The sequence below is a fragment of the Bactrocera latifrons genome, unplaced genomic scaffold (genome assembly GCF_001853355.1).
Source record: "Bactrocera latifrons isolate USDA-ARS-PBARC rearing strain unplaced genomic scaffold, ASM185335v1 scaffold_120, whole genome shotgun sequence".
Taxonomy (NCBI): Eukaryota; Metazoa; Arthropoda; class Insecta; order Diptera; family Tephritidae; genus Bactrocera; species Bactrocera latifrons.
The window spans coordinates 442741-459664 of NW_017534631.1; the positions used below are offsets into that span (position 1 = coordinate 442741).

General features: G+C 38.5%; 1 protein-coding gene across 1 annotated transcript; it reads left to right on the forward strand.

Annotated features, from left to right (window-relative positions):
• Nucleotides 1-1579: 1579 nt before the first annotated feature.
• Nucleotides 1580-14527, forward strand: LOC108978329 (opsin, ultraviolet-sensitive). The gene is made up of 4 exons (XM_018948553.1): nucleotides 1580-1797; nucleotides 8160-8348; nucleotides 13391-13521; nucleotides 13653-14527. Exons 1-4 carry the CDS (start codon nucleotides 1580-1582, stop codon nucleotides 14525-14527), a joined length of 1413 nt encoding a protein of 470 aa, XP_018804098.1.
• Nucleotides 14528-16924: the final 2397 nt, after the last annotated feature.

The window sequence follows — 16924 nt, forward strand, 5'->3', positions numbered from 1 at the left end:
TCGCAACACTAGTGCTGCCAAGTCTCGAGGTCTACAAGGAACTTTGCGTATAATCTCCAAGAAGGGAATATATACCATATTGTTTTATGAACAAAATTCGATTTTTTGCCAACTAAAGAACTTTACGTTTTGTAGTTTTTTTCTGTAAACTTAAAGTACCTTTTCTCAGTTTCTTAATTTCTTTACAGGTATATTTGTTTTTGCACATTCATTTCCGTCAATATAAATGCAACGAAATTTTGCTAATTAAACTAATTAAGACCTATGTAAAACTAACAAAAGGTAATGCTAATTGATACCGTTACATAACATAAGTAGTTCAAAATTCAGTAGAAATTTAGATTTATTTATTTTTTTCGCTTTTGCCAAATTGCAGCTGCCAAGGAATCTTAATAACCGCGAGCAAAATAAACAAGGAACTTCAAGAAAGCTAAAAATTACAGAAGAAGAAAATTACAAACAAACAAAAATAAGTGTATGTATATATACAAAAGTGTGCGTGGTTGGCAAACACACACACTTACCAATCCGATTAGGCCTACAAATAGCGGAGGCAATATTTCAGCCGAACGGCGGAGTAATTTTAACGTAACGTAACGGAAAAACGCCAGTTTCAAGCGCAGCTGGCAACAGCCGGCGTAAACAGCCACACTGAGGCAACCGAAATTTCAAAAATAAAAGCGAGCAAAACGTCGAAAAGTTATACAATAACCAAGCAGCAGTTGGCAGAAGAAAAAAGAAACAACAACAACGATAACAACTGTAGCGTTTAACGACAAGTGATTAAAGCAACAAATTCCAAAGTGGTGTTGAAATGGGCAGCAGCAGCAACAACAACAACAACAACAGCAGAATAGCAGAAGCAGCAGCAGTTGGTGATTGCATTTTCAGCAGCAGCGAAGGCAGCTACCAAAATAACAAAAGCAACAACAAACACTACAACAACGATAATAATAATAAGGTCACCAACAGCAATTGCTTGCCAACGCAAGCAGCCAAGTATATAGTACAAATAAATTCCGTTGATAAAGCAGCAATTGTTGTTGCTTTTGATAATTCGGAGCGTAAACAACAAAGAGAGCGCCAGCGGCAGCGTCAAAGACGGATCAAGGTGGCAAGGAAAATCGACGAAAACAAAGTGTTGATAATTAATAGCGCACGGAAACAACAACAACATCAGCAACAACATAAACGAGTGCAACAATATACAAGCGCTGGCGTCAACGCCAACAGCAGCTGCTGCTACCTCAACTTTGACATTCTCATAAGCAAAATAAGCACCAACATAATTTCCTTGGACGTGTTGCTCGGGGCACAGACTGCGACTGTATGCAACACTGTTGAAATGGTTATCACGTGGCGTGTCCGGAATAGCAATCGTCGCCGCGGCGGCATTAACAAGCGTGCGAGCAACAGTTTAAGCAACAACAACAGTGACAGCAACAACTCCAACAACGCTCCGAGCATTTCCTACACGGCGCCAATGATTGAGAGTAACAACAGCTACAACAAGAACAACAATAACGACACCACAAATAATAATAACGATAACTTTGGCAGTCAAACTGGACGTGCCATTATGTCTGTTGCAACAACAATAGCCTCAACCTCCGCTTCCATGGCGCTGGCGAATATACCCAGCAATATGTTGCCGTCCGCCGGCAGTGTTGACGGCTTTGACAACAACAGCACAAACAATAACTGGTCAGTCGATGGCGTTAGTTGGCCGACGTTGAATCTATCAGCGACTGACAAAGTCGATTTAATTGAAATGGATTTGGCAAATGAAACGCTGAGGTAAGTGGAAGGAGACATGCACACAAATATACCTATGTAGATATGTATGTGTTTGCACACAACTGTGGGCAACTGTGCAAGCATGACATGAACTTAGACAAATTGGAAGAAGCTCTCTTGAGTTTTTCACAGTTGAGGGGTGATGACAGACAGAGAAGGTTGGGGACGCACAAAAGCAACTTAGCTAATGTATTACGATGGAATGAAACAGGGTGTTTTGATAAGTTCTTCTTGATTGGCGTAGTCACCGCCTAAGCGATTATAGCCGTTTCATGTTAGTGCACATAATTTTAGAGTTTTTGACAGTTAGACACGAACTAGTACCTCAGTTTTGGAGTTATTGAGATGAAAATTTGCACACGTCCTTATTTTCTCAATAAAGTGGTTGTTTCTAGTAATTACCGATATCAAACCACTATAGCATATAACCTCGAAACAAGTTGATTAATTAAAATAAAGTCCTCCATCGAAAACTTTTTTATTGAATGAGATATGTTCACAGAATTTGTCAAAGGTTTTTACTCAAGTCAACGCTATAATATAGCTGCCATTCAAACTGCCATCTGAAATTAACGACTGTTTTTGTTTTTAGTGCATAATTAAAATAAATCTTCTTCTTCTTGATTGGCATAGACACCGCTTACGCGATTATAGAGGAGTTAACAACAGCGCTCCAGTCTTTTCTTCTTTTCGCTACTTGGCGCCAATTAGATATTCCAAGTGAAGCCAGGTCCTTCTCCACTTGGTCCTTCCAACGGAGTGGAGGTCTTCCTCTTCCTCTGCTWMMCCCGGCKKGTACWGCGTCGAATACTTTCAGAGCTGGAGYGTTTTCSTCCATCCGGACAACATGACCTAGCCAGCGYAGCCGCTGTCTTTTAATYCGCTGMACTATGYCAATGTCGTCGTATATSTCGTACAGCTCATCGTTCCATCGAATGCGATATTCGCCGTGGCCAACGCGCAAAGGACCATAAATCTTTCGCAGAACTTTTCTCTCGAAAACTCGCAACGTCGACTCATTTGTTGTTGATATCGTCCAAGCCTCTGCACCATATAGCAGGAGAATTATGAGTGACTTATAATCAAAAGTGGGGTCTCTCATCCGATGCTGTTGTTGCGTTGTCATTCGGGTGGATTTTTTACGTGGCGGGTCCCAAACCTAGCGCACAACCCTATGCAGGGGAATGTTTCGCCTTCTCACTTTAGCTCACCTTCAAACGGATGTTCTTAGGCTACCCAGAGGATACTTGGTCAAGGACCGGAAGTCGTAAGCTACTTGAGTCATATGTAAAAGAATCGTTTCTGGTCACTCCCAAGTGAATGGCGATCAGAAAACTTTCCTCACTTGCGTGAACTTCTACACATGACTCCATCCTCCTATGATGAGGCGAGTTGAAATTCGGGTGACTGTCTGTCTGCCCATCCGTCCATCCGTGCAAACAGTAACTTGAATAAAAATTGAGATAACTCGATGAAAGGAAGTTCGTACATGTACGTAAGTAATCGGGCCATTGCTACCCCCACAAAACGCCATAAACCGAAAACCTATAATGTGACAACTTTTCCTCTTCTTTAATGGCGTAAAAGTCGCTTACGCGTTTATAGCTAGTTATTCCTTTTCACTGTTTGTCACCAATGGGAGATTTCAAGCGATGCCGGGTTCTTTTCCACCTGGTATTTCCAATGGATAGAGCTCTTCCTCTTCCTCTGCATCCTCCGGCCGGTACATTCAAAGTTGCCAATTCACAAAGAATTGTAAACCTTCCGCACCATCTTCTCTCGAGGATTCAGAACGCCAATTCATCAGCTTAAATCTCGTTTTATATCGAACGGCTCAGAGAGGTTCTACCCGATCCTGACGCAGTTTTTGGCATTACTCAACGTCAGTTTATACAGCGTTGTTAGCTTTGCGAGGATACCAGGCAAAGCAGAATAGAGGCAGTTCTTTTTCGTGCTGTCGAAGGCGGGTTTACCATCTCCTAGTTTTATACTTTCAATACCATTCAGCAGGCAGGGGAAGACTCCCCACCACAATTTCATTATGCTCTGGACATCAATTATTAGATCACCATTTTGGGTCCTTCCATAAGTCGTTTTCGTAGAATTTTCGAGCATTACCCCTGTCGGCTATCTTGTCAAGCTCTTCGTACTCATGCATTTCGATCTCTCTTTCTGTCTGTAAATGCATCCCGCTTCCTTTCAACTCTTAGTGTCTATCCCATCACGCAAATGTTTTGGTTAATTGTAGCGTTGTTAGGTAGGCAGCCGAAACTCATTTGAGGATGTTTCATTATGGAGGCTGAATTTACCGACCGTTGTGCCAATGCTACTTCTTTTGCTCACCCAGAGTTTAAAGTCATCAAGCACGATTTTGACATCGGTCGGGGCAGCTCTCATAGGTGCGCTCCAAGCTGGAAGTTTTCATACAGGGCAGACGCCAGCGCACAACCCTCGACTTCTCACTTTAGCTCGCCTTCAAACGTATGCTTTTTTTGGCTACCCCGAGGATACTTGGTCTAAGACGTGAGCTACTTGGGAAAATAATCGTTTTGGCTCCATCCTCCACCTATGTTTGTTTCACACAAAAATAATCGATGTATACATATACATATATATATATATAGCATATATATGTATATTGGGTAGTCAAAAAAGTCTTTTCGTATGTTGTATATCCACAGTGCTACCAATCTCATAATGAGAAAAGTTAAAACTTTTCAAAAATTTGTGAAAATAATGTGAAATTCGAAATAATTTAAAATTTTTGTAAAAAAAAAATGGAAGAATGCCACGCAAGCCATCAATGAAATTTGTGAAGTTTACGAAGACGATGATGTATCAGTTCGTGTAGCACAACAAAGGTTCGCTCGCTTCCGTTTTGCAAATTCTGAAATGATGGAAAAGATTGACCAGGACCGTCACATAAGCAGTCATGCCATCGCTAAGGAACTTAACATTCATCATCAAATGGTTTTGAACCATTTAAGAAGGCCCGGCTACTAAAAGAAGCTCGACGTTTGGGTACCACATGAACTATCTGTGAAAAATTTAATGGACCGAATTAACATCTGCGATTCTTAACAAAATGAAATTGAACTATTTCTGAAGCGAATGATAACAGGAGCTGAAAAGTGGATCAAACACGACAATAATGTGCGAAAAAGATCATGGTCCAAGCGTGGTGAAGCTCAACAAATGGTCGCAAAGCCAGCATTGACGCCTCGAAAGGTTATGCTGAGTGTTTGATAAGATTGGGAAGGAATCATCCAGTATGAGCTTCTCCTGCCTGATCCAACGACTGATTATACATTTTACTGTCAACAACTGATGATATTAAAGAGAAAAGTTTTACACTGATGTAATAATGTCTCTTGGGGAAAAATAGCAAAAAGTGGTSGATTAAAATGGTACATATTTGGTTCATTAAAGTTCGTTAAAAAAAAAAAAAGAAAAGTTGAAGTTTGATTAGAACTAGGAAAGGCTTTTTCAACTACAAATTATACAAATGATCAGAATAACGAAGCGATCGAATTTCCGAGGGACCGCCTCTCCGTCCGTCCGTCTATGCAAACGATAAATCAAAGATTTTTAGAGTTACGTTATGATTTCACTCCCAATAGTGATGAGCCAACTATTAGAAGCTCCGCAATCGGTTCTAGTTTTCAGTCTAAGTGACAGCGAGAGAAAATAAAAAAAATCACTATGCACCAAAATTTCACACTAGTAAAATCGATAGACTTCAACTTCTCTTTTCCATTATATCCAATATATTACTAATTTAAAGTCAGAGTCCATAAGACCACTGCAACCTATACAGCATAATTCACTAACTGCAAGTGTTATGCGACTCTTAATATTTCAACATATTCGTTTTCGTCTTAACTATTCCATATAATCATAACGCACATCTTAACCCATGTCTGGCTTGTCATATCACGTCTTATTAGTGCGTAGTTATGACAATCGAAAATTTCGCCATTAAAACTGGCTGTGGATACGAGGTAATCCGTCATAAATAAGTATTATATTATTACATACTCGACTGCGGCTTCGCTGTGCGCACATACTAAGTTATCATATAGTGTAGGTTAGTAATTGGGGGCATATGGTACTCTATGTGAGTCACTATAGAACCTCAAAGGAATGCTGATAGGCTTCCACAGAAAAATATAAATGGACGTTTTGCAGATTAATGTGAAGAATACGTTTATGGTTTCTGCGGGAACGACATAATACAGGATGCAGCGACTCCTATAGCGGCCGAAGAACTTTTAAAAAACCCTGCAATTATATTTGAATTATTTTTATTTCGTTACCATTTATTGGGGACTAATCAAGTGTTCGTTCAATGGCGGAATAAGCTCTTTTTATTTATCTTTCTAAGATTTTTCGAGAATATCAAGCCATATAGCGGGGATTTTGGTCAGTATGTTTAAGTTGTATAGAAATAATAGCGTCAAGAAATTGAGGTCAGGAATAATCTGTATATTCTCGGCAACATTCTGCCTTTTAACTTCATTAAGATCCTCCGACCATCAGAACAATTAATCAATATTTTGTCGCGTTGTTTTGGTAAATTTCGTGCTTAGGATTGCGATCAGCGTCAACCGATTTAGGTCTTCTTTTACTTGGCGGGTACCAAACCCAGCGCACAACTCTGAGGAGATGATTCGACTTCGGATGTTTTTTGGCTACCCAGACGAGTTCTTTTTTTCTAGGACCGGAAAACGTGAGCTGCTTGAGCCATATGTAAAAGAATCGTTTCCGGCCACTTCTAAGGGAATAGCGATCAGAGAAATTTCCTCACTTGCGTGAACATTTATACAATGACTCCATACATAAATGCCTAAGCAACTTATTCGTCCAATAAAACTCTGCACTATTTACATAAATGATGATTCACCCTGTACATAGATATTTTTTTGACGTTTAAGCAGTCATTCGTCGAAGTGTGTATAAAAAAAGCGTGACATTGTTCACTAAAATACGGTGTAAGAAACAAGATTCCAATTTGTTTCGCCAGAATTGCGAGTTCTTTTGTGTAGCATTTTAAATTTTCTGCAAAAATTAAACTAAGTGAAAGAAATGTGAAAAATACGCTAGTATACTCAATAGATGCTTATATTAAAGGAAAAATTTTACCTTTACTGTGAGCAGTCAAATTTGCCCAAATCAGGGGTGATCCATTTCGAGAAAAGTAACACTTTTTTAAAGAGAAATCACAGAAACTTAAAATTTAAGGGAGAATGTTTGTTATCGTTCTAAAGAAAATTCTTTGGCATTTATTTTTTGAATATTTTCTGGCCGCGATCCATCCATTGAGTACAATTGTCGACGATTCGTTCGAGCATTTCGACTGGTAACAGGCGAATGTCATAAGTGATATTTCGCTCTAAAGCCTGAATCGAAAAGCAATTGTCCGCATACACTTTAGACCTTTTTTCCCACAGTAAAAAGTCTAACATCTTGTTAAGCCAAATATCGCCGAGATCACGAGTTTTACGAGAGGTCGCCATTGACGGTTACCTTCTAACCTGCGTCATTTTTGAAGAAATATGGACAGATGATTCCACCGGCCCACAAACCACATCAAATCTTTGTTTTTCGATGTTGCTGGAGATGGTCGAGAGGCTTCAGTTCTTGCACAAGCTCGACGTAAAATGTCACATCGTCACATCACATAGCCGAAACTGAGCGTAAAGCGCTTTGTCGTTTTGTAAGTGTCTTATCAGTTTCCGAATCTTTCAAATGTTTTACAACTTGTAAGTAAACAGTAAAGTGAAACGTGTTTTGTCATATACAAAAATGTTGGCGGATGCTTCTACACAGGTAACGCACAACTTCGGATGTATTTCTGCTCTGAAAATCATGAAACTCCAATAGTTGTGCAGAGCTTCGAGCTTTAAATTTTCAATCTAACCCCGCAAAAATAATACTCGTAGCAGAATCGTCTTCAGTAATGAAGCAATGCTGCAACCTGCTTCTGAATTTGAATTGGACAGGAATTGATTTCTACCGAGAGTACATCTCTGGTAAAAATTAAATACCTAAGGTTCTGCGAAGCCATATACATATATATAATTCTTTTTGAAACTAAACTCAAGCACAAAGATTTAAGTGTTATTAAATGTTAGTTCTGCATTATTTCGACTAACTTTATCAGCTATTTAAAAGTCTCTATTTTTGTACTTTGTGACCTTTTGACTGCAACAATGACTTGGACTTTTACAAAAGCTCCGACTTAGCAAACAACTTTTGTGTTACCACCCTAGTACAATTCTTTCAGTCGAAACATATAAATTTATACCAAAATCTTACTTAGTACAAAAGCTTTAATTTGATAACTTTCTCTATAATTGCAGCTCTGCTTATCCTGCGCTAAGACGTTACCATGGCGACTATGATGTTTCATACATAGAGAGAATAAATCCATTTTGGTTGCAATTCGAACCGCCAAGCACCCGCACCTACTATATTATGGCCATAATTTATATCATCATATCAAGCATCGGTTGTCTTGGCAATTCACTGGTCATATTTATGTTCGTACGGTAAGTCTAGGCGCACACATACTCATGTCTACATACGCAAAGTGCCCTTCTTTGCAAAACCTATTCAAACGAAAAGGGAATTTCTAAGGAAAATAAATAGGAAGTAAATAAAATTTATGGGGAGAGAAGGGATAGATCGATTATCGGTGATACCCCGAAAGTATCAAATAAAATTTTGTAAATATTGGTCATGAATGTGTATGCGAAAACTCTGTGTCATCTGGAAGACACACGAGCCTGATACCACTTATTACAAATCAATGAGAGCGGGAGCAAAAATGGCTTGAATTGATCTCTGTATTTCCAGAAGGTGTCTTTTGCCTGCTCTCAAACATCTCGGCGGAAACTTTATAACAATAACAAGTAAAACCGGGTATAACCGAACTTTTCAAACTCTTGCAGCTTGAAAATATTAAAGCCAGGGAAGTACCTTTAGGTATATAAGTCCTATTAATTGTGTGGAATCCATGGCGAGTTTTCACCCGATTTTATTCATTCTAAGCACAAACATATACTATTATAAGGAAAATGCGCTCTCTCAATTTTATTAAGATAACTCACATATGCGATAAAAAGTGACCCGCGGTATAAAGTGACCTGGATTCGAAAATCTTTATATTAGATATATGTTAACTCAGGGAAGTATTGACCTGATTCAATCCATTTTTTTAAACACAGAGACCCTATTATCAGGACAAGATTTTCTCTGAATTTCCGTTGTAAATCCCATTTTCGATTAAAACTCCACTATGGATACCGGGGAGTAAACGATTTCACCTACTTTCACACTGTAAACTAAAAATGGACCGGGTTTCGAGATATATGATTTCACTTAAAAGTGGGCAGTGCCGCGCCCAACATTAAATTTTGAAACCGGATCCATTAAAGCCCTTTCATGCCGTATCGGATGTAAAATTTAATGTCTCGTCCGATAACGCCCAACTACGAACTTGAAAGTTTTTTTACTACGCGCGTATCAAGATATCTCAATTTTTGAGGTACCCGGTATATATACAGCCGTTACATTTACTGCGTCTCTGCTTCTAAGAACATTCTATGATGAAATACTATGTGAAATTATTGCCATAATTGCAGCCTGGCTATCGACTTATTGTTATTAAGAAATAATCTTGTAATTAATATAAAATGTATTGTTTTTCTAACTAGTTCAATTTGATTAACCATCAATTCATTTCGTGACTAATTATATACAATAGTTATAAGTTGGCTTCAACTTAACTCTCTCTCTCTCTAAATCAAATTTAAGTTTTCTGTGAAAGTTACCTTTGCGATCCACAAGCCAGTTGTTTGTGTAATAAAATCTTAGCTTTGACCCGAACGATGACTGAGCGTAACATTTGGATATCTCCTCCCAAAACAATCAGGCAACTGAATAGTAAAGTCTTTTCCAGGAAAATTATGCTAGTTGACTTGCAAACAGTGTACAGTTCATCTCGAAAGCACACGTGCTATTCACACATTACCAGCCAGAGAGAATATGTGTCATCACTATGTTTGTAAGGGATTTAATGAGACATGACAATGAAATGTCGAGGTGAAATCGTAACAGTTATGTGCATCTACCAATCTGAATTCCTACGAAGGAGATTTGATAAAGTGCTGAATATGCAATGTTACTGTGGACAATGGCATATTTGCCGGCGTTTGCACAATCTATAAATGTATTGGGATAGAAAGAGGTATCGGAAATCACCTGCTGAAATTGAAATTAATAAATTGAGAAGCAAAAGATTTTATACCGCCACATACATTATGTCAAAAAGTTTATAGAGCCTATAAGGAACCGTCAGAGTCCGTGTAAAGTATACCTATATTATATATAAATGATAAGTGTGACAAGTCGATTTGGCCATGACCGTCTATCTGTACATAATCGCAATATACTCCTTAAGGTTTTGAGATATTGATCAGAAATTTTGTGTAGGACTTTTTATCCCAATACATATGGTGGATTGTTATACAAGAGAATGCTACAATTCCCGATCAAAAAGTTCAACTCGAACCACTATAGCACAAAGCTGCCATTTAAAAATAGTGCGATCAAAGTCAAGATAAAGATTCTCATTAAAGATATTTTACTTTATTATGTAACTAAGAAACCTCAACACGCCTTGAGGGTTCTTTACCATCTCATCGAAATTGACTCGGACTGACCCATTTAGACTGGGCACGCTAACCGAATTAATACATTTTTTCTATATTAGTAAATAAGCAATACCATGAATTGTTTGGTTGGGGTTTTCTCCTCAGTCTGTAACAATGCAAAATTCTTCCTAAGAAACCGTTTCAAACATATTATCAGTCATAATATTTTCGAGTTCGTTTGTTGAAATAGTAAACAGAGACCTGTAGTTAGTTGTCACTCATGTCATATTCTGAGAATTCCAAGCTTTTATTCCAAATTATTTACATCAAATGCAAACTTGTACATCAAGCCTTAACATTCCTCTTTGCATTGGTTGACATTACCCACAAGATAGCTTTGACTATAACTGTTTCATTTAATTAGTTGCATATTTCCTTTCAATATGAATATCAATGGTATATTCGGTATGTTAGTAATATCTTACATGTGGTTTCAGCTATTCACACCCCTACTCTGCTTTGACACGCAGATATATTGTTAAAGAGCGAGGGATAAATAGAAGGTGGCACATTACAGTGTTTAGAATTTCTTAAATTACCCAGTAGATCGCAATTGTAGACTATGAGTAAAAAAAATGATATTTTTGGTACACGTGCTTACCTCTGAAAGTAAAGGATGATACATTTCGAAGTTCCCTACTGCTAAGAAAAAACACAGAAACTTCAAAAAGTAATGGGGAATGAATTTTTCAAGATTATCTCTTTCAAATGTTGACTGCTTCTACGTCTCAGAAGGTCTATCTGTTGCGTCCAATTTTCGATGACTCGTTCGGACATTTCTAGTGATAACTGGCGAACGACGCGGATGATGTTTTGCTCGAAGCCCTGATTTGAAGCGGCATGGCCCTCATAGACTGTAGACTTTACATATCCCCAAAGGAAATAGTCGATCCTAGTGGACAAACGACTGGCCCAAAACGTGAAATTATCTCCGTCTTTTTAAACCAAATGTCGACAAGATCACGAGCTTCAATTTCAGCCATCAAATAGTTGGTCTTGGCGCGATAACGGTCGGTTGACGGCTACGTTCTCATCGACATCATTTTTGAAAAAATGTGAACCGATGATTCCAACGTCCCATAAACCACACCAAAGTACCGTTTTTCTAGATGAAATGGCAGCTCTTGAATCTCTTCAGATTGCTCTTCGTTCCAAATGCGGCGTTTTTGCTTGTTTACATACCCATTGAGCCACAAATGGACCTCAGCGCTAAACAAAATTTGGCGCGAAAACGTCAGATCGATCTTCTTGAAACATTTCAAGCGATGTGGCTTGAGAAGGTCGAGCGGCTTCAGTTCTTGCACAAGCTCAATTTTGTACGCTTTCAATTTTATATCTCGACGTAAAATGCGCTAAGCCGTTCCATACGTCAGACCGAAATGCTGCGAACGACGTCGAATCGACTCCCCACGGTCTTCGTGTACACTTTCAGCTACGGTTACTATATTTTCTTCACTGCATACTGGAAGTGGTATATTCGGTCGAACATTATTAAAAAATTAAAGCTGAGTCTCAAGATGGGTGATGATGTTGCGAATAGTACGCTCAGTAGACCGATTATGTTGATCGTAAGTTGAGCGAAGCGCGCGAAATACATTATTTCTAGAACGTGAATTTTCGAAATAAAGTGGAACGATTGGTGTAACGTTTTTAGACCGAAAGTCTTTCCATGATGAAATGCCTAACAATACTGAACAGAAATAACATTTCAACTCGACACGACCTACGCGCGATCTGTCTAAATAAATCTATCTAAAACTCTTGCGAATATTACTTCCCTCCAACACCTCAAGTGTTTTCTCATCTTGGTTCGTCATCGCCCACGTTTCCGCGACGTATAATACTTTTATGCTTACTACCCGGAAACATACGATCAATCGACCGAATATTGTGGGAAAGTTGAGCCGAAGCCGAAAAACCCAAGTAAAAGCAGGTCAAAAATAAAGGTTATGCTGACAGTTTTCTTCGATTATCAAGTTGCAGTGCACTCCGCATTTCTTCCGACCGTTCAAACTAGCAACAAGCAATACTACTTTATGCGTCGTTTGCTACGTATCATATTAGTAAAAAAATACCAGAATTATGGGCCAACAACTCTTGATATTGTCGCACCACGATAATGCACCGTGGCATACTGCGTTGATTCTTCGTGAGTTAGGGCCAAATGTTCAACCAATATCATGCCGCAACCAACGTATTCGCCTAATTTAGCTCCGTATGCCTTCTGGCTATTCAGCAACCTCAAACGACGTTTCTGGGGAAACCGTTTTGAGTCGCTTAAAGACATTAAAATTGACTTCCGTAATAATTGTCCCGAGGATTGTCGAAAATGTTGGCACAAGTGAATTAGGGACAAGTTGTAGAGAACCACATAGATTTTGAAAAATTATTTAAGAATTTTAAAATTATGAACAAAACCTTACTAAATTTTTCTCATAGTATTATATACTTTCTAGTATCTTTCTGAGCGTTAAAGAATTCGTGACAAACTTTATATATACATATGTATATTATTCAGAGTAAATAGCTGGCCACGGTGCCAATTGTCAGACGCACTGACTTATTTGAAGCAAATTCTGTTTCCAACATTGTCGTGACCAAAACCAGTCCCACAGAATTTGGAAATAAGCCAAAGTGACTACGATTGAAAATTTTCTAAACAAAACGGTTGTCAATATGAAACTCATCGTCAATGGTTCTCTTGAAAATATAAATATTAGCGAAATAAAAGGTTGTCGGGGTCCTCGATGAGTGTCCTACTCTTGATATTAAAATTTTTAACGTAAATCATATGTTTATGGTTTTTTTAAACCACACCAAACGAATTATTTCAGTTTCAATGAATAGTTTTCAATATATTTCAAATTTTTTTTCAGATGCAAATCCTTACGCACACCGGCCAACACATTGGTCATCAATTTGGCTGTGAGTGATCTTCTCATGTTAATGAAATGTCCCATTGCGATCTTTAATAATTTCAAGCAGGGTCCTGCGCTTGGTGATATTGGTAAGTAGGGAGGATATAAGAAATTTTTAAGATTAAACAGATTCGATATATTAACCGAAAACATAATTAAGCTTGGGATGTTAATAAATCATTCTGTCATTTACTCTCTCTTTACTTCTTTCTCTTGACAGGTTGTCGCATTTACGGCTTTGTTGGCGGTCTCAGTGGCACCGCATCAATAGGGACTCTAACTGCTATAGCACTCGATCGGTACAATGTAGTCGTACATCCGCTCGACCCGCTGCGCAAGACAGCCAAAGTGCGTTCCGCGTATATAATCACACTAATTTGGATTTACAGTTTCGCCTTCTCCATTGTGCCAGCGCTAGATATTGGCTTATCTGTGTATGTGCCGGAAGGTTTCCTCACCACTTGCAGTTTCGATTATCTAGACAAAGGTGTGGGACCGCGTATATTTATGTTCTCATTCTTTGTGGCCGCTTGGTGCGTGCCCTTCGGCATCATTTGTTTCTCATACTTCTACATACTGAAAGTGGTGTTCGCCGCCAATCGTATACAATCCAGCAAAGACAAAAATAAGACTGAACAAAAATTGGCGCTTATAGTGGTGGGCATAATCGGTTTGTGGTTTCTAGCCTGGACACCGTACTCCATCGTTGCTATGATGGGCGTTTTTGGCAAGCAAAAATATCTAACCCCACTGGGTTCCATGATACCTGCACTCTTCTGCAAGACTGCCGCCTGCATTGATCCGTACTTCTATGCGGCGACACATCCACGGTTTCGCATGGAATTCCGACGTCTGTGGCTGGGACGCGGCCACCTCCGGCGCAGCTCAACGACGCGCTCCTCATATCTGACACGTTCGTCGACGCGCCGTTTACGCGTTATCAGCGATGTGGACGTGCGAAATCGCAGCATTGAAAATACGAAAAAGCAAAATAATTTGCAGGCTCTGCAGGAAGTGACAGAGGAGAACGATGAGGATTATGACTTTTCAATACCGGGAAATTTTAGTGACGGCATGGAGCAAAGCCGTTTTTAATAGAAGGTAGCACGTGGTTTTAAATGTAAATAGGATAGTTGTTGCAGTCACAGAATAATACTGTTATGCGCATAAAAAACCGTTAGTTTATTAAGTATATAAATACTCGTATGTAGCTATATGTATGTTGGAATGTGTGTAGGTGATATGTGATTTATGAACGCTTAGTTTAGGTATGCATTATTAGCCTCAAATAATTAACTAGTTTAAGTGTAAGTAAGGTATACTGAGCTGCTGCTCTGTAACCACAGTTTAAGTTAGTCTAAAGAACGACAAAACCACCTGAGTACGAGTATATGCTATACGTATATTGTATAAGAATCTGTTGGTTCTTGTAGAAAATGCTATGGTTAAATTAGAAAATCTCAGTTAAATCATTAATGGAATTTATTTGGATATAAGGAACATATTTTTAAGAGATTTTCAGGCTAATTTAGGGAAATATTAAAGCTCTCGCGACTATTAGGTTAGGAAAGGTCATAAAAAGTCCTCATTACTGAGTCAGTATGATTGATAATCGATGAATATAATTTATCATTAAGTTCAATATTAGTTTAACCATAAAAATGCTTAGATATAGAATACCGTATTGCATATTAGAACTTTTTTTTTATAAGCATTTTGATATGTCAAGGCAATATAATCATTTCCATAATCTATTTTCCAAACAAGATGACAACATGATACAAAGCTAAACCAAAAAAGGTTGACTCATCCACTCAATGGAAAATACTGTAGGAAGATGATCGGAATACTAACCGGTCTGATGGCGACACACGCCTGTAGAATGGGGCTGACAGATCGAGAAGACTGAGGGAAATGTCTAGACCAAAGCACCAGGGAAACATTGAAGCACCTCTTGTGCACGTTTCCCGTATTGCCAATACTACACTTTAATCATCTAGGATCCCACGGTATGATACACTGGAGGACAGATTCAGATGAAATTCTATTCAGGTGAAGGCATTCTTAAAGATGATTATCCCTCATAGATCTAGTAACTGAACTCCATCTGGTATCACAAAGGACGAAAACTGGTCTACCAGATTAACCTAACTTAACATAAGCTTCTAAATGAAATTAATAAATTATTTAAGAAACTGTTAGTGAAAGATGTATTCTCATACGTATCTGAATTGATAACACCTTTTCATTATAGGTTTAAGGTTTTCAGATAAGATCTATCAAAACATAAGTTCAAAAACTAAGCTGCGCTAAGAATTTGCTAAATCGTCCAGCAGTGGACAGTTGATTAAGATAAGATAAGGCTACAGTGGTGGAGACTAAGATAAGATAAGATAAATAGATTAGAGCAGCTCGTGTATGGTATAAGGACCCACCGCGATGAATCCTTCTACGTGTCGTACCATGTTAATCGGAGAGGCCGAGCTCTTCAGCCAGTTAATTTCTGGCTATACTTTTGTGATTGGAACCAAAATGAGGTGCACTTGGTTACGTTCCGCTAGATTATTCAGCCGTTCTCTACACTCCTGCACCCGTAGCCATTTAATCTTATAGGGAGAGACTGCTTTAAGTGCCGCTTGACTGTYGCTGGTTATACTTTCGTTGCGATAGTTGAGTTGGAGGTTTATATCTACGCACCGACTTATAGAAACGACTTCTACTTGAATAATGCTCGGAAAACTTGCCATAAGTATGGAGAAATGGAATCAATCCATTCAGCCTTGCTGTTAAGGCTCACTTTAAACTTCTTGGTGAAGTTTATCCTTTTGGTAATGATGTACTGCCAAACCATTCTGGTGTCATTGGGAGCAAGTGTTTGTTTGGCTTGGGTGGAATTGGTTTTCAGCAGTCAAAAGCTAGGCTGTACATATCGATTCTGACTCGCCACAAGCTTTGTGTGCTTGGTTGAAATACCCGTTTGCATCCATTTTGTAATTAAGACTGTAAAGCGATTACCACCTGTCCCTGTCTATAGATGTGAAAATTTACTGTCGCAATTTTTTTCCCAAAATATTGATTCTAAGAGGGCACTGAGGCTCAAGGTGTTAATATCCCTTCACACAGTTTCTGTAATAAATTAATATGTATATCTTATTATTATATTATATTATTATTGWCGCTCTTATTGTAAAGCTTTTGATAATATGTTAAGAGTGTAAGAATGTAGTGTGCGCCTTGTTGTCCGAAAAATTGTAACCAGTGTCCGACCAACTGATGTTAGAAATAGACTAGTAGATTTCCCATTACCAGCCATTGAGAAAATAAAAAAATTTAAAGATTTTTTTTACATTTTGGCTCGGTCATTATGATGCTCCTGACAGTAGTAGCCATTGGGACTAACTCGTTCGACCTTGTAATGATGTATGACTTGAGAAAAACTTTTTTAATGTTAAGTGTAGGACCCCTTAGGTTTGTAATAGTCATATAGGATTA